This window comes from Hippopotamus amphibius, chromosome 5 (assembly GCF_030028045.1).
Source record: "Hippopotamus amphibius kiboko isolate mHipAmp2 chromosome 5, mHipAmp2.hap2, whole genome shotgun sequence".
NCBI lineage: Eukaryota > Metazoa > Chordata > Mammalia > Artiodactyla > Hippopotamidae > Hippopotamus > Hippopotamus amphibius.
In genome coordinates this window covers 116,748,328-116,766,698 of record NC_080190.1, presented here as the reverse complement: position 1 = coordinate 116,766,698, position 18,371 = coordinate 116,748,328, and the positions used below count along the sequence as shown (strand labels likewise).

Below are 18,371 nucleotides of genomic sequence, written 5' to 3'. Positions count from 1 at the left end.
TGAAATATATGTAATTTCAGTGAATGCACTATTGCTTTTACAATGTAATGTAAAGAAAAACTGTAGCAAACATTAGGTTTTAGTATTCACACAGCAGTACAATATGAAAAATGATTTGAAGAGGCGATGGTGGAAACACTTCTGCGGTGGAGGTTGCAGATAGGTAAAGAAGACTGGAAAATAGTCTGTCTCATTAAAAATCTGTCAGTGATAAGGTTGTTTATTTAAAGGAGTTGCAGAGGTTCCTCTGCATTCATAAAACTCCCATGAGGAATCATTAGTAGCTCTGAGTTTTCATCAGCTCACAGGAAATTCAGCCCCAGCTTGAGTAGAGATTACCATCTGGTAATTAAAAGTGGTGGTAAATGGAAGAGATTCCAAATGGAGCCTATTCCTGGGATGAAAGTTTATTTGAAGGGTTTTAGGTTTGTGGGTACATGAGTCTTTGCTAGCAAATAAAAAAAAGTAGATGAATTCAAAAATTTCCTGGGAAAGGTATTAGAGTCAGCCCTCCTAAGGTTGTCCATGGTACGGTATACTTAGAGCAAGAAGCAAATGTCCTGCCTTCTCATTTTTCTTGCCTGCACGGATCCTTGGGCAAAGGAGGGCACACTGATGGATGGGGCCCCCTGCAGAGATGGGACCAACAAGTAAATCGGAAATTCCAGGGTTGGAGGTAAGTAGGGGACACTTTAGAGAACATCCATTGCTGAAAACCAGAGCTGCAGGAGAACAGGAATCTAGGCAGACAAACTGGCAAAAAAAGGGCAGATTTCCAAGGTTAGGAACACAGAGAGAGGCAGACAGAAAAGTCAGCACAAAGTGTAACCAAAATGCTAGAAGGTGAAGCTCACACTAAAGCAATCTTCTAGAATTACCTGCTGTAAGTCAGGGAATTAAACCTTTTGGGATCCCTGAGCCCTTGGTGAGATAGAAAGCAAATAAGTAGAAACTGGGTGAAAATGGGAATTCAAGGAGAATAGATACCCAGGGTCCCTGGCTTACTTTCACACTGTCAGTGGTTCTCAAGCTGGCTGCCCTTAACTCATCCTGGGAATGTTTTAGAAAATACCCATGCTTGGCCCCACACCAAACCAAGGAAGTCAGACTCTCCGAGAGGTAGGGCCCAAATACCAGTATATTTTAGAAGCTTTCCAGGTGATTCTAATGTCCACTGGAAGTGAGAAAACGCAGAGCTCAGTGGATTACGAACCACCGTGCAGTTATCCAGTTAATCTTTACTTAATTACGTGAATCTTCACAAGGGTTTGACACTTCTAGATTCTGGGGAGCTGGGGCAATGAGAACTGGGCCTTTTGCTTCTGCATTGTTAGGTCGTTAGGGCTCGGGCTACACTGAGAAGGAGATATGCTTTGGGCGGGACACATTTTGTTAGAGGCTGAAGATGCCCTGGAGAGCTGACAGCTGAGGGATGCTTTCTGGCAATCACAGCAGCTGGGCAGTGAGCCCTCTGTTTCTGAAAGGGGATCTGAGTGGGTAGCTCTAGAGCATCTGCCATAGTCCACTTCTTGCACCTTCAGATCCATTCCTTTGTGTACGGAGGGTGTCCTTCCTGACTGTGATGGGCCTCTGCTCCAGGAGGGATAATTTAGAAGGATGTTAATGGGACAAGCCATAGTCCTTGCTGCTGCAGCTCGTCTTGGGGCTGCAACAGATTCTCATTTTCTCTCTTCTGCCATCCTCTGTATGGTAGACTCAATCTCAGCCTGAGCCCTGCTGGTCCTAGTGCCATGACTAAGACCTTCAGCCCGGAGGGGCTGATTCCCTGGTCACTATGGCCTTCTCAGACAAGGATTGCTACATTTGTCCCTTTACCATCAAACTTGGGCAAAGGGGGTGCCAAGAGTGACCTGAGTGGATTACCTGGATGCAAAACATATTCCTTCTTGCCCTTGTTAGGTAACAATAGCCTTACTTCCTTATGGTGATCAGGGTAGATTACCTTGCCAAGACAGTGATGCTCTTCTTGGTTGAGGATGCCTTGGTACAAGGAGCCTCAGGCGCTCAGGTGTCAACAAGAGTTTACCGTTCATTGGGGCCCCTTCTTTGTCTCCTTTGAGGATCAGGACCTTTAAACCTATGGAGCCAGAATTTCAGGGATGGGAGGCACGCATTCCCCAAGTGAGCCGCTGGAATTGATATTGTGTTAGTTTCCCAACACTGCCATAAAAATGACCACATACTGGGTGGCTTAAAACAATAGAAATGTATTCTGTCGTAGTTCTGGAGGCTAGAAATCTGAAACCAAGATGTCCACAGGCCGTGTCCTGTTGGCAGGCTCTAAGGAGGTATCATTTCTTACCCCTTCTGGCTTCTGGTGGTTGCCAGCATTCTTTGGCTTGTGGCAGCATAATTACAGTCTCTACCTCTGTCTTCACATGGCTTTCTTCCCTCTGTGCATGTCTGTCTGTGTCCAAATTTCCCTTTTCTTATAAGGACAACAGTCATTTGATTCCATCCCACCCTAATCCAGTATGACTTCATTTTAATTTGATTACATCTGTGAGACCCTATATCCAAATTATGTCGCATTTGCAGCCACCGGGGGTTAGGAATTTGTTGTATCTTTTTCGAGGATACAATTCAACCCTCAACAGATGCTAAACATGGCCATCTCTGCTTCTACCTGTGGTTCCTGGACCCATGTGGTCTACCTCTTTGGGATACAGCATCAGATAAAGGTCTTTTTTTAGTTATATAGTATGTCCCGGAGTGTGGCATCCCTTCCTTGTAAAGTGTTGTTCAGTACCTATTCCCTGGGTCTCTGGTGGAGATTTTCCTTAAACTAAATAGAACATGCAATTCTGGTTCCTTCTCCACAAGCACATTCTTGGGGATATTTAGTTTCTTCACCCCCTATACAGAAAGCTGGCATCCAAAACTGTTACTCCTGACTTTTACCTCTTTAAAAGTTGTCTTTCTATTCTCAGAGAATAATCAAAATCACCCAGAAACTTGAGCGTTTCCTCTCTTTTAAACAAAAGGGAGCATTTTGTTATAAATGTTGTCAGTTTCTAAGTTACCTTCATTCTTGTTTTTTTTTTCCTGCAAAACTCTTGTAAGGTCCTTTAAAAGATGGATCCTTTAGGTCTCCATTTATAATCAAAACATTAAGTAGCTTTTTAAAAAGGAAGGAACAATTCCAAGGATTGAGGTTTTCTGAATGTTAAGAGTGGGTCTGTGAACGTGTGACCCCACCTCTCTTTACAAGGCAGCACATCCTTTCCCAATGTTGGTCACAGTAACATCAACAAAACTTGCCTTCCCCATAAATGTTGTGGCCAGTTCTGAGGAATTCTGACCAACTGTGGCCATTTCTGGGGATTTATAACAGTGCATACATGTAGTGTCTCATTTAACCAATAAAGTACCATTGTTGCACTGTCAGAAGAGGGTGTTAGTTGATTGAAACTATTCTTAAAATTGTTCCTCAGAGATTCTGTATCTTTTCTGGTTAATCCTTTTCTTGGCAAAGCCATGAAATGTATTTTGAGTGAGTGGAAATGAGGCTCATTTTCAGTCTTAGAATAACTTAATCTTTAATTTTCTCTAATATTCATTATGTTTTTTTTTCTTTACTGACCACCTACATTTAATGGAATGTTTTGCTTCTGATTCAAAAGTAGTAGAAGTAAAACAAGCAAACAAACTCAAGTAGTATTTTAAATAGTGCTTTCAATTAAGTGCTCTTAAATAAATTAAATATTTATTCCACCAAGTATGTCAGTACTATTTTTAAGAAATATTATATGGATGAGAATTAAGGAAATTAGACAAGAAAATGCTGAGGGGTCAAACTTTGAAGTTTAGACGTTATTATGTTATTTAACCTTTTTTTTGGCTGAGAATGGAAATTTAGTTTGGTAAAATGTCATTCTACTCTCTTTCTTTTAAAAACAAACAAACAAAAAACAAAAAACCTATAAATAACCAAGCTATTCACCTAAAATAGGGACTGTTGTTCTCCTTCCTCTATTTTGCCATGCAAAGTTTACTTTTTTTTTTTTTTTCTGGTTAACAGTAATTTTTATTTGAAAGGATTCTGTCTGGTTATTTTATCCAAACTACATACATTCAAAGTTTACTTTTTAAACATAAAACCCATCTTTTTTTTGTTCATTTTCCTACAACCCTACACATAAGCCATAAAATATTGCTGAGAATCTTGGCAACATTGTTGGACTCTTTTCTCATATTTTCAAAAAATTTACATAATTGTGAATCTTAACTGTTGTTAATTTGAAAATATCACTAAGAAATATAAGGAAAATGTGTTTCCTTATTGTAACAAGCTTTTAGAGCAGGACTGGACATTCTGGCCAAGCTGAGCTGTCAAGACTTTATAGAAACTAGATCCCAGGTGTTTTCTTGTCCCTCCCCCCCCAACCCCTGCCTCCTGTTCCCGTTGCCCCTTCCTAGTGGTCGCCTTCCAGTCTTTCTGGCCTTAAATCACAAAACTGAAGTGTCCTTCCATGGATCCTCCTCCTGGTTCCCCAGACTTCCTATTTGGCTAAGCCTACTCACACATCATCTATATCTCTTGTGGAAATTGAAATAGATCCTGCCTGTGGGGCACTGGGCACCTTGCCTAGAGCATAAAATACATTACATAAATGATAAGAATAGTCATGGGCTCTCTTAGTACTATTATTTAATTTAATTATTTCCCAAGAACCGTAATTAGTAGGTGCTCTCATTTTCCATTTCACAAATGAGGAGCCTGAGGATCTCAGGTATTAATTAACAAGCCCAAGGTCACACAGCTGTTAAGCAGTGGAAGTTGTGGTTTTACTCCAACGCAAGGGCTTTCACTATTAGCTTTACATCTCGGAAGAGGAATCCACATTGAAGTGTGACTACTGATAGACTGAGTCCTCCTGGAATATTGGTCTTTCACAACTAACACTCTGTTAACCGAAGGGAATGTGGCATGCATTTAAGGATTGTTTTATCACGAAGACTTCCTTGTATTTCTTGTGTGTATTCAAGCCCAGAAGCTTGCTGAACCAGTTGCGAATAGTCTAATGAATGCAGAAGTCATAAGGAATAAACAAAAAATAATCCTTGAAAGAGCCCACAAATTCGATTTTCTGTACTGAAGCAAATGTAGGAAGCTTTTCTCTAATTTTCCACAAATGCTTTGCTCAGTAGTAAGCCAATAACGCCATTTAAAAACATTTAAATTTAGCACTACTCTAAAACTTTTGTCATTTCTTCAATGCTCTAGAAATCTAGCTTAGAAAACACAGCACAGCTAAAATTATCAGTGACTTTCCTATTTTTGCCCCCCAAATGGTGATGTTTTGTCAATTTGAGGAAACATTATTAGTTTAGAGACTATTGCATTTAGCAATTTTGAAAGATTATTCTTTTATCCATTTTGAAATCCTCTGCTGAAAATTGAGACTCATTAGTATAAGAATTTCAAGGGGAAATAATTTACATTTCCAAACTGGATCCATCACCATTCCCGTTGCTGGCAGCCTCTCGAAAGGAAATCTTGTATTTCTAGACACTTTCCTGTGATTCATTTCCTCTCCGAAAGGTTAAAAATACCACTGCATAAAGTTTCATGGAAAAAGAAACGCTTAACCAAAAATGTTAGTTTTGAAAGAAATCTATATTATTCAAAAGGCATTTAAAATTAATAGGAAGTTATATATGTTTATGCTTATTTGTTTTTAACTAAATTAACTGATCATTGGAGCAGAGGTAGTATTCTAAGATATACTTCTTATTTCATAATTTAATTGCAGCTGCAAGAGAATGTGAATATACATGGAGAGTGACAAATTCAAATTTTTTACTCTTATGTATGTTAATACACATTTCTGCCTCTCATACATGTCCATATGTATGCATATATATGGTGTGTGTATATATGCGCATATATGCATTTGTGTGTTTGTATATGTATAAATAATATACATGAAGTTTGAGTTTAGCTTTGCAAAGAACATATACAAAATAATAGAAGATGGTTTAAATTAGAAATTACTTTTGCCTACTTAACAGAGATAATGTTTGATATTTATTTTGAGAAGAATGATTTTTATTTGTTTTTGGTCTGATTAAAGCTTGTTTCTTGCATATGTGGTCATATCTGGTGCTGTTTAATACATTTTCTAATAATCAATAGGATTACACTAAATGTGGAGAAATTGAGTTATAAAATCACATGAAAAGTACATTTACTTGTTTTCACAGCACTGGAGAGCATGGAAGGATATTATTATAGAGACAATGTTTCAGTGGAAGAATTTCAAGCCCAAATAAACGCAGCCTCTTTGGAAAAGGTCAAACAGTACAACCAGAAGCTCAGGTATGTAATTGTTCAATTAAAAAAAAGTTTCCAATTTTGACAAGAGCAGATGAATAGAGCTTTTGATGTTATTCATTATATTAGATGATTAATGATGATATTTGTTTTGATATAAAGTCCTCTTATTTAGGGTTTAATGTTTCAGGTATTCTAAGGTGTACGCTTTTTGCAAATAAAATAGAAAAAGTTTTAAAACTTTTCATGCTATTGTCTTAGTTTCTGAAGAAGATCAAGAGATGAAATATTTAGTAGACCATTCCCGGGGAAAAAAAAGCATTGATGTTTTATAGCAGTGTCTCCCATGAGGTTCGTGGATTAAAGGTAAAATAGGTTCCTTATGTACCATTAAACCGCTCATCCTAACACCAAGATATGAATATGTTTAGCATGGAAGATGTGATAAAGCAGGTACTGCTTGATGTTGGAAAAAGTATCTACTTTCAAATAATATTATGTTTTATGGTTTTGTCCTCTAAAAATTATATTACTGGTATTATGATCAATGGCAGGGAAAAATTAACCACAGTAAGTGAAAGGGAAATTTGTTATAATTCAGAAGCTTTAATTTTCAATAAATTATTCACATACATATCTCTCTTTTATAAATTACTTTGCTAACAGGTCACCTTTTAAAATTAACAGATTATGGCTTTTATTTTTAAAAGAAAAATACATTTGTCCTACCTTAAGCCTTGGTAATACTATCAAAAATACTATCGTGATACTGTTTTTGGTTTTGTCTCTGATATGACTAAATCGTGAAGATAAATTAATTCCTAAAATTCCACGTGCGGGGAGGTGTTTGTTCTTGTGGTTCTGACCACTGGGTCAGCTTTCTTTCACTACAAATGCTTTGTCCCCCTACCCCTGTCTCCCACAGACCTGTCCCTTTCCCTAGGTTATTTACTTCATTCCATCATTTTATTATCTTAGGAAGCGCTCAGTTCCCAGTATCTTCTTGATTTCTCATTTTCTTTTCCTCCTGAACAGTACGAGGCTGTCAGAAATTATCCACACTCCTATTATACTCAAACGTCTATAAATTCTACAGCCAGAGTGCGGGTAATTTTTGACTCACCCTCATAGTTAGAGATTCTAGTGATTCTAACTAAAATATCTCTCAGACTGCCCTAATTTTATTACCTTGTCTAGGTGTCTAGATCACTATTTCTCAAAGATATGTAACGGACTGACCCCTTTCACAGGGAAAAAAAAAAGTGAATCTTGAATTCTGCAATCCTGTGTCTCCTGACTAAGAAATACTGACTTAAGAAGCTGAGTCTCATCTTGCTAACATCTCTCATTTGAGTACCATTAGCACAAAAGTGAAGTTTTTCCTTCATAACCGATAAAATATTTTCTTAGGTTATCTTTCAAATGAGGATACAAAATGAAAGCATTTCTCTAGAGCACGTGAGCCCTGAGAACACATCCCCAGAGTCCGGCTTGAGAAGATAGGTCTAGGCCATTGCTGTAGAATCCTAACTAATCTCCAGGCTCTGAGAACCACTGTTGTTCTCAGCTGCTCAGAATTTTGCTTCCAGATAATAATATTAAACCATGTGTCTTACCAAGTCACCCTTCTGCTCAAAGCATTTGGTGATTTCTTATTTCCCCCAAAAGGCATCACAGGCTCCGTAGCCTGGCAGTCAAGGTCTTTCATGACTTGGTCTAAGACTTCCTTTCTCTGCCTGTGTGCCAGCCAGGCGGCACTCTCCTCACTTCTAACCAAACCCTCTACTTTCCTTCTTCCCTGACTTTTCACACTTCACTTAGCATCTGCTTCCTGTCTCCAGCTATCTATAAAGCTACCATTCATATGATTCAATGTCGAGTTCTAAGATAGTCTCCTTCATAAAATATTTTTCTTCTCTTATTGGGCTGGGATGAGGCCTGGGCATTCAATTTTTTGAAGTCCCCTAGGAGATTCTAATGTGTCGCTAGAATTGAAAACCAATTCCCTAGATCGGGGAGTTGTCAAAGCATGACCCCCAGACCGGCAGCATCAATATCATCTGCAAACTTGTTAAAAACATCTCATGGGGGGGCCCAGCCATCTGTGTTGGAACAAGCTTTCCAGGTGATTTTCATCCAATCACACTCAAATTTCGGAGCCACTGACCAAGGCTAAATGAATGTCACATCACCCTTCCAGTCTTCATTTTACTTTATTTTACTTTGTGGCTCTTATAGAATTCAGTTCTCTCTGATGATACAGTAACATGTACAGACTTATTCTGTTATAAGCTCTTTGAAATGAGGGGTAAGTTTACCTTGTTTCCCATTGCATTTGTCAAAGTAGTTTGCATAGGAAGCTCTCCATAAATATGTTTAGTTGCATGAAGTTATTTAGCTATAATTGGCAGAGAAAAGTGTGGGGGGGGGGGGTATAGCATTCATACACCTGTGTGTATTAACTGCATGCTATTCTCTTCACATAAGAAAACATTTTTATGTCTTTCCTAAAGGAGGCATTTTTAAAAGGACAGACTCCTGGTACAAATTATGTGCTCTTGTCAGCAATTACCTGCTATATATCCTTCTTGCTGCATATTAGATTTCCTTTGCACAGGAAGACAATTATCTTCCTCCTTACTCCCAGTAATGCCTTCTTTTCCTGCTTATTTCTTGAATGAGAGTGTTAATTTCTTCCTTAATTTTTCCTGTTACTTGTAACCACAGATACTTAGAGATTGCTCTTGGGCAATCTCTTCTTGGTTTTCAGAGCCAAAGTCTGACTTTGACCATTTCTTTAAAGGGGCTCTTGCTGTCCATCTTAAAAAATAGCCCTCAGGTGTCCCTAGTTCCCCATAGCCCTAGAGCTTTTTTAACACTTTGAAAACCGTTTCATTCTGGATGTTAATTTGTTTATATACTAATTAGACATCAGAAAATGCCTTACAGCAAACAAACACAAGTAGGTAAATAAATAAACTATTATTCTATTGGAAAGCATTGTTTAGATTACAAGTTTCAGAAACCAGGCTCAAACTGGCATAAACAAAATAATGTGTTGGCTTATATAATAGGTATATCCAGGGGATATGGCTGCTTCAGGCACAGCTGGATCCAGGGGTATGGGTCTTCAAGATACTCTTTCTCTCTGTGTCTCTTCTTGGTACTCCTGTCTTGGTACTCCTTGCATAAAGTTGGTAACTACCGACCAGTGTTGCATTTAAAGAAGGAGAGAAGGGCCCCCCTCCACCCCTCCCCCACAACTAAGGGTTCCAGCAAAGGACCTGGTCTCATTAGCCAGACCCAAGTCATGTGCCTATTCCTGGGTGGGCTTAGAATCACAGAAGACCAATGGACAAGGTAAAGATACTGGACAAGCAGAAACAATGGATTCCACTTCCATTATAGAGATTTCTCCAGAACAGCAAAGAATAGGTGGAAATAATTTGCTACTCAAAAGAAAATAGAATGTGACCATAACACTTACCAATTTTTAAGAACACATTAGGAGTCAGTATCAATGATAAGTGTGTTGTGTGGATTATTTAATAAGCCAATGAGTTCCATATTATCATCTCCATTTTAAAGGGAACTTACACAAGTTTATCCAGATAAGTAGCAAAAGCAGTATTTAAATCGAAGACTTTTTTTCTCTTTAAAATCCATAATTTTTGCACTGTATTAGGCCATCTCAGTGAATGAAGTAAACATTATACACTACAAACAAATTTTCTGTTACTAGGTTTTGGTGTCAGATATTATCAAGTGCCTCCAATTGCTCTGATTCTGTGCCATTTATTCATTGACTGTCCATGAGGTTTCCATTCTTGTGAGAATGGGCAAGACAAAAAATGAACAAATAAATCCTTAAAACAGTATTGCAGATAGTGAAAAGTTCAATGAAGAAAATCTAAAACTAGTTGCTATACTAGGAGGTTGGTCATTTAGAGTCGGTAGTTAGGAAGGACTTAAATATTAGGTGGTATTTGAAAGAAACCTGAATTGCAAGGAGACGATCTTGCCAGAGTATAGGGGGAGATCTTTCCCAAAGCAGTGAATTAATGCATACCGTCATGGTAATAGCTTATGATGTGTGAGGAAGACAGAGGTGGCCAGGGTAATCTTAGCATATTGAGGAGAATGATAGGTGTGGAGAAAGATGTGTAGAGGCCTGGTTATGTAGGGCTATAGGCCATTGTAGGGGTTTGGATTTCATTGTAAGGAAAGGAGCTATTGGAACGGTTTTATTGAATTCCTGCTGTCCAGTTATATCTCATGCATCTATTGCAAATAAAATTTGAATGGTTGAAGTTTTCAGGAAGCAGTAGTGAAGCGTGCCGAGGCCAGCTGGCTGTTCTGACTGCTTCTCCTCCAGCCTCCAGGGGAATACAGATGAGGTTGTGCACCTGGGGAGTCTTTGCCACGTGCGTCAGAGCCCTGACACTGGTTGCCTGGAGACGCCCTGGGCTAATTGTTACCCTCAATGAACAGGACTGAGCCAGCAGAAATGTCTAACAGCTGTTTTTAAAATATAGCCTCCTGTGCCAAGTCAGATAAAGTTCTTGATTGATTTCCTTCTGATTCTTAAGAAGTACAGCATGGAAAGTGTCTCACTCAGAAATTCTAACTAAGGAATTCAGGAGGGGGGCATTCTTATTCCCTGCCTTCACCATCCTCACACTATTTTATTCTCTTTTTTCTAACTCAGACTTTCCTTTGTATTTCCTCTGGCTATAAGCCATCATCCCCATTAGCCTCATTTTTTTCCTACCTTACATAAATGTAATTTGTCATTACCAAACCCTTTCATTTTAATGTATCTTGCTTATTGGCAAAAGGCACCACTGCTTGGTGACTAATGAGATAAATGTGAATGTGAACAATATTCCTCATATTAAAGTACTCCTTTCAGTTTGAGGGGGTCTAGATTAGCTTTTTTCAAGTATTATTTTCAGTATAAAGTTGACATTAGAATAAGAAGAAAAATCAAAAGGAAATAAGTTGTACATTAGTTACTGAGACCATTTATTATTTTGGTGAAGCTTCATACTGAATTTTTTAGGGCTTGTGACTTGAGATATCTAAATGTAAATTCATCACCTTTACAGAAAGCAGACAAATAAATTATTCAAAGCATATATTCCCTTAAGGTGTGCCTTTGTGGATAAAGAATGGCACATTTTCTTTAGAGAAAGTTTTAAAAAGCCAGAATATATTTTATATAACAAATAGAAGGTAGACATTTTATTTATGTTAACAAGAAATGCTACACGAATATATAACTTTGAACAATTTTTTCAGCTGAGAAATGTCTGGCCAGAAGTGTGTATGTGTTTTGGCTGTTCCCATGAGAGCACCTCTGTGAAATGTGTCATTTCTCTCTACCTCTGGGGGGAAAAAGTGGTATGTTCTCCTGGCATAAGACAGGTATGAAGAGTGGTATGTCCTTACTACCATTTCATATCTTTACAACTATCAAAAAGCATGAGAAAATAAAGAACAGTAGGACCTCAGCCTTTTGACCCAGTCTGCAGTCCTAGGCACGTTCCCAAACCAAACTTGGGTCCCTTCGCTTAATGTACAGTAAAGCCAATCCGCTTACTCTGGGTTGTGGTGAAGGTGAGTCCATCGTTTAATTCAGGGCACCAAGGAGTCCGGGCAGCTAATGCTCAAAAGGCCCAAACTCCCTGATGGCTTTCAGGGACAGGTTTTTAAAGACAGAGTGAGTGAGGGGCCCACAGGGTGTGTGGTCAGCTCATGGACATTCTTCTGATTGGTTGCTGGTGAGGTAATCGGGAGTCAACATCATCAACCTTCTGGTTCCAACCCATGTGGGGTCCTTATGCTTGTGCTCAGTATACAGTTAACTTCTTCCACCTGGAGGGAGTTTCAGTATCTGCAAGTCAGTTCGAGGATGTGGCTCAGAATATTATCTATAGCTCTTGAAGAGGAATTAAAGGCCCTTGACTTTAATGGCTAAAATATTATTATTTTGTCTTGCTTGACTGCTTTCCTTTGTTTCTGCATGTTCTCACTTCTCTGATTAAATTTCTTCTTTGGAGCTCAGGGAAGGCCTTGGGGGCCTTTTCTACAAGCAAGAGGCAGGTGGAGGACATGGGGGTGGGGTATCTGTCTCCAGAGGGCCCCAGAGGGTCCTGCTCGGTTACAGGCACATCCCCCTCCCCGTCTCTTTCTTCCCTCAGAGTCTTCAAGTCATGCCACACTGTTTCCCATTCCTTGTTTAGATGGTAAACAGTGTACCCAAGTTTGAAATGGAAAATTTTGGTTCTGTTGATGAGGAGCTGTGGAAACTACCTTAAATCAACAAGAGTATGAACTTAATAAAATCTAAGAGCGACCAAGAGAGACTAAGAGAGAGAATATGAATTAAAATACAGATAATGCCTTTGTCCTTCAATTGTTTCCCTTCATAAAGCTGCAGATTTTAGAGTTATTCTTTTTTAGTTAACTGGAAACCTTCCAGATACGTAGTTGTCTCCTCTATGGCAGTTGTATATTTGCTTTCCATCCTTTCAGCCGAATTCCATTTTTTATATCTTAAGATACATCCACATTTCTGTTTCTCTAAGACTAGCTGTAAATTAAATGTGTATATTCAGTTTATGTCTATTTTCAGATTAGGAGTATGGAATTTTCAGAGTTGTACATTTTGTTTTATATGAGAAGTGATTCTTCAGTAGCAGGAGAAAACAACTAAATCTACAAAGAATTTGAATTCGTTTATAATGCTTAAAAGTGTGTTAGACTTCTTTCCTATATCTGACATGCATAAAGGATGTATATTTATAAAATAGGAGCTATTCTTAAGTGTCATAGTCTTACACAATGTAAAACTAAAGGAGCTGCTAGATACTTGTATTTGACAAACCCTGCAACCCCACCAGGTATCAGGGACAGGAATGAATTATTTGAGGAAGTGACTCTTTCTCTGAAAGAGAAGTTGGGGTTACAGTGTTTAGAGAAGAGGGGGTGGGAGATGGAGAAGGGGATATTTTCCAGCAGAGGGAATAGTATGTGTGAAAATCCTAAAGGGGGGAGGAGAAATGTTGAAGTGTTCCAGAGACTGGAATTCAGGAGGAAGAGGGGCTTGGAACAAATTTAGGAACAGAATCAGTATGCCCTCCTTCACCTCGTTTACCATCAGCTCTTCCTCAGCTTCTTTAAACCCAGGTGTCCCTCAGGACACACTCCAGCCCTATTTCCATGTGCTGAAAGAGTATAATTATTTAGGACCCATCTCAGATGTGTCTTCCTGCAGGAAGACTTCAGGTGTAGCTTCATCTGGAATTACTTGCTCTCTCCTTTAAAACTCTTTGAGAGCCTCTTTATTTTCATTTGTTCGATTTTGACTTGAAGGTTATTTACCTGCATGTGCATATATGAGGGCAGCCAGGTCCTAGTTCCCCACTGTGTTAAGTACAAAGTAAGTACTGTAAAAATAGTTGAATTGAATTGAAAATCAGATTAATTGCAATGTACTGGTCTTCTTTGGGTGGGGTATTTTATTGAATTTATTCCAGGATCCAGTCTACTTCATTTTCTATTCAGAACATTCTGGGCCATTTGAAGGGTACAGATGCTGACTCTGTTGGAGACGTCTCTTGAGAAAATTCATCAGTGTAGCCAAGGTTCATAAATTTCACATGAGACAAGATCAGACAAAGTTGAAATTATAGTGGCACTTTTGAGAGGAACATATCTCTTCTTTATTTGAAAAAAAAATGCTATGATTCCGCCAAACGTTGTCACCATTAGTTTCTAAATATATGACATAGCTGCCTATGTATTTATGCATGTAATCTCATTTAATTATCCGGACTGTGCTTATTTCTATCTGAAATCTGACTCCCTCATTTGCCCTCGGGAAGTTGTAATTATGCTTAAGATTTATTTTACTTTTACATTAAAGGAATTTTTAATTCAATTTTTAGATAAGGGCAACAAATGAGATGAGAATGACTTAACTGAGTTTTCACATTTTTGTGAGACATCCTTCATTGTGATAATATTTATCAAGGATGAATAGATTTTCTGGCTGACAAATAGAAGCAGATAAAAATCATCTTCGAAAAGAAACATTTGAAGAGAATTACCTCTCTGCAAGCTAAGAAAAGCTATTGTTTTCACCAAAGCAAAGGGAAGATCAAAGTATCCTGTGCTCAGAATTTCCTTTGGAATAAATGAGAACTGGAAGTGTCAAAAAGAAAATAAGCACACCCTGAAGAATCAGTTAGGGAAATACAGTCTGTGAGGAAAAATTGTCCGTGCTTATGGAAGCAAGATTGATTCTTATTTTTAACTCTGCTGACTTTTCTAGCTGATCACAAGGACAATAAGTCTTTAAAAAATGTATTCAAAGCATCCTAGTCAAGCTCTTTCAGTGAATTTTTTCCTATTGCTTTTGTTCAGTTCATTTTTGCTGACATTTCAGACTTCTTTTGTTTGGTGGATGGACCATAGAAAGTGAGTGAATCATTATAAATTATCCTTTCAAAACTTTACCCGTTTATCAGTCAAGAAATTTAAGTTGGGCCCAGAGCTTTTGATAGAAAAGACGTAATTGTAACTTAGGAGGAATTAATGTGGATTTACTGAAAATCATAATTCATGTGAAGAATAAGAGCATGATGTCTGTAAAATTAACTCTCTAGTTACATAGTCCACCCAACTGTAACTGAGGGCAAAGTTCTGTCCTCTGTAGCTTCAAGTTTGTGAAGTTCTGTCAGTCAGTCAGTCAGGAAGCAAATCAAACACATCTTTGCTTGGCTTCTGGTAATTTCAGCCAGAAGGACTCAATTTCAGTTGCTTTGACCAATTTCTTCCCATCTTTTGTGGCACGCCTCAAAATCCATCCCCCTGAGAGGTCTTCCCACCTCCCCAAGGTTAGTCTTTTTCTTTGTGTTCCCTTTATAAGCCTCTGTTATAACATTTATCATATCATGCTTTACATTTTTTAAGTATATCTATTTCTCCTTTTCACCTTGTCTTTCTCTTTTTGGTTTATCCATTGCTGATAGGTTTCTATTAACAGGTGATTAATGAATGCTTGTGTATAGATAAATGCCCAAAGTTTGGGGCAACCAAACCAGGACACAGCACATATACAGTGGGGGGATCCTGACTGACATCATGATGATTTTCCACAGAACGTCTGGAGAACGGTGTGGGCTCTGAAGTCAGTGTTGAACGGGTTTGGGAAATATGTTTCAACAATATTTATTGTGCACCTATGTGCAAGTGCAGGGACGTGTACCATATTGGGGATCCAGAGATGAGTTAGACAACATGCCCTTGTGAATTTTAAAGGGGAAGAGGAGATGATGCGGTGAACAGGTAACTCTGAAATCCTCTGCTGACCACCATGGTAGAAGTAACAGGATGCCCAGGGAGCATAGGAGAGCACTTAAGAGAGACCAAGGACCGGGGCGTTCAGACAGATGACTGCTGGCGGGCCCGGTGCAGGACAGGAGAGGAGCTGTTTCAGTGGAGGGGAGCAATAGGAGCAAAGGCTTTGCGGAACTGTGATGGGTGAGGAGGGGCAGAAAGGAAACAGGAAGAGGGTGGGCAGGAGCAGGCCACGGGGGACCTCAGGCACCTGCTAGCTGAGGAGCTTAGGCTAAAGCCTGTAAGTGAGAAGATACACTTGTGAGTTCTAAGGGGTGAGGGAGGAATACATTTTAAACTGAGCATCCTGAGGGTACCACTGAGGACCAGTTAGGGGTGAGAACAAGACTAGAGGCAGAAAGACTAATTAGGAAGCTATTATAGTTCAGGAAATTGATAGTAAGAACCCTACACAGAAATGGAGATGGAGGGGAAGACATAGATTTTAGGAATATTTGAAAAGTAGGGGAAAAAAATCTTCATTAAATACATGGTATGTTGTGAGGGAGCCAGAGACATGCTGGATTGGGTGCCTGGATTATTCTCTGATACATTGAGGAGACAACAGGAGAAGCTCTTTTGGGGTTTTAGTGGCAAGATACTGAATTGAATTGGATTTGAGATGTGAGGCTCTGTGCGGTAGGCTGGAGTCACTCACATAGACGTAAGACAGTTTTTTTTTAAACTTTTTATTTTATATTGGAGTATAGTTGATTAACAATGTTGTGTTAGTTTCAGGTGTACAACAAAGTGATTCAGTTATACATACACATATATCTATTCTTTTTCGTATTCTTTTCCCTTTAGGTTGTTACATAATATTGAGCAGAGTTCCCTGTGTTATACAGTAGGTCCTTGTTGGTTATCTTTTTTAATTATATCAGTATGTACATGTCAATCCCAAACTCCCTAACTATCCCTCCCCCCAGCCCTTCCCCCCGGGTAACCATAAGTTCATTCTCTAAGTCTCTGAGTCTGTTTCTCTCAGAGAGAGCTCATTTGTATCATTTTTTTAAGATTCTGCATATAAACGATATCATACGATATTTCTCTTTCTCTGACTTACTTCACTCAGTATGACAGTCTTTAGGTCCATCTATGTTGCTGCAAATGGCATTATTTCATTTTTTTTAATGGCTGAGTAATATTCCATTGTATATATGTGCCACATCTTTATCCATTCTTCTGTCGATGGACATACATAGTTAAAGCCAAAATAGTGCATGAAATTTCCCAGGTGGTAGCATCTTATGTACGGAGAGGGTCAGTGAATCGCTCAAATGCAGGCACCTGTCAGTGATGCAGCCGGGACCAGCCATTCCCAGCTCCACAGCACTCACTTTTATTACAGCACTCCATTGCTTCTCTGAAGTAGGGAGTGATCCCAGTGTGAATGTGTTTGGCTTGGGGAAGTGATTTAATGCAACTTTAATCACTTATAATAAAAGAGTTGAGTACAGCAAATATGTAAAGTCTTCTTTGAAAAAATTAGGAATTTCAAAGGACAGGGAAGCATTCTCATTTGTTTTGTTTTCCCTGAAAAGGGGTAGTTTCGTAGCTGTAGAGCTAGGAAAGAAGCTATGACAAAGACCAGAGTAGAAGAAAAAGGCAAAAGGGGCTGAAATAGTTGGAGTCTTATTGTTACTTGGAAACAAAAGACATTATCTCTGGAGTCTGACTGTGAATCAAACTCACTAATGTATTTTTTTTGCCCTCATAATGAATGCACCTCATAGAATGTTACATGTTGTCAGGGAAGGGGAATTCATCTGCATACATTTTAAATGTCATCAGCATGCATTATTAGCCATGTTCTTTGCATCAGATCCCAAAATACAGTATTGAAATATATACTAAGTAATGATAGACATAATAATATAATTTAATTATATAATAATAATGATATACTATAATTAAATATAAAATATTTTAATAGGATAACACTGAACTTAATAGGATATTTTCTTTTATCTATTCAATATTGACATATTCATCATGCAAAATTAAAAACTGATAGTTGCATTCCATTCAGAGCATATTTTGTACAATTGTGTACACATTAATATGTTAAAAGCTTTTTAGAGGTGCTTCCGTGCACATAAACCTTGAACTTCATGTTGATACTTGAGAAGTCAGTGAAGTCAGATGTAACACCAGACACATTCATAAAACACAATGAGAGATAATAGATGAATAAATCCCTTCCTAGTCTTAAGGAGCAGCATTTTTAGTAGATCTAATATGATGCTCATTGAATTTCTTATGAGCTGAGTAAGAAAAAACAGAAGTACGCTTAATAGACCAAGTGACATTTAGGTCACGGGAAAAATTTTTTTCAGTTGGTTTAGAATTTGTACAGTGATATAAATGAGAAAGACTGGAAAGCTAATGATCTGGAATTGCCTGCTGCAGTAATATACCAGAGGAGGGAAAGTTGGTCAGACTTGCGTTCCAGTTCCCACTCTTGCATTGACTGGCTGTCTGACTGGGGACAAGTTTTCAGTATCTCTGAACCTTCATTTCCTTATTTGTCCAGTGGAGCTGGTGATGCTTCGTAAGCTGACAGGAGTGTTAGCTGAGAGGAGGTTTGTACGGTCCTTCGTCTTTGCCTAGCATAAGGAGTAGCTGATCATGGAGACTCGTGTCTGTAGTTGAGCTTCTTGGAAGG

General features: G+C 38.6%; 1 protein-coding gene across 1 annotated transcript in view; it reads left to right on the top strand.

The window, feature by feature from the left end:
- Window positions 1-18,371, top strand: part of PREX2 (phosphatidylinositol-3,4,5-trisphosphate dependent Rac exchange factor 2) — a 281,055-nt gene that overhangs the window by 204,039 nt on the left and 58,645 nt on the right. The window contains exon 35 of the mRNA XM_057736322.1: window positions 6,229-6,343. Within this exon, the coding sequence (XP_057592305.1) occupies window positions 6,229-6,343 (115 nt within the window). The remainder of the gene's footprint in view (window positions 1-6,228; window positions 6,344-18,371) is intronic.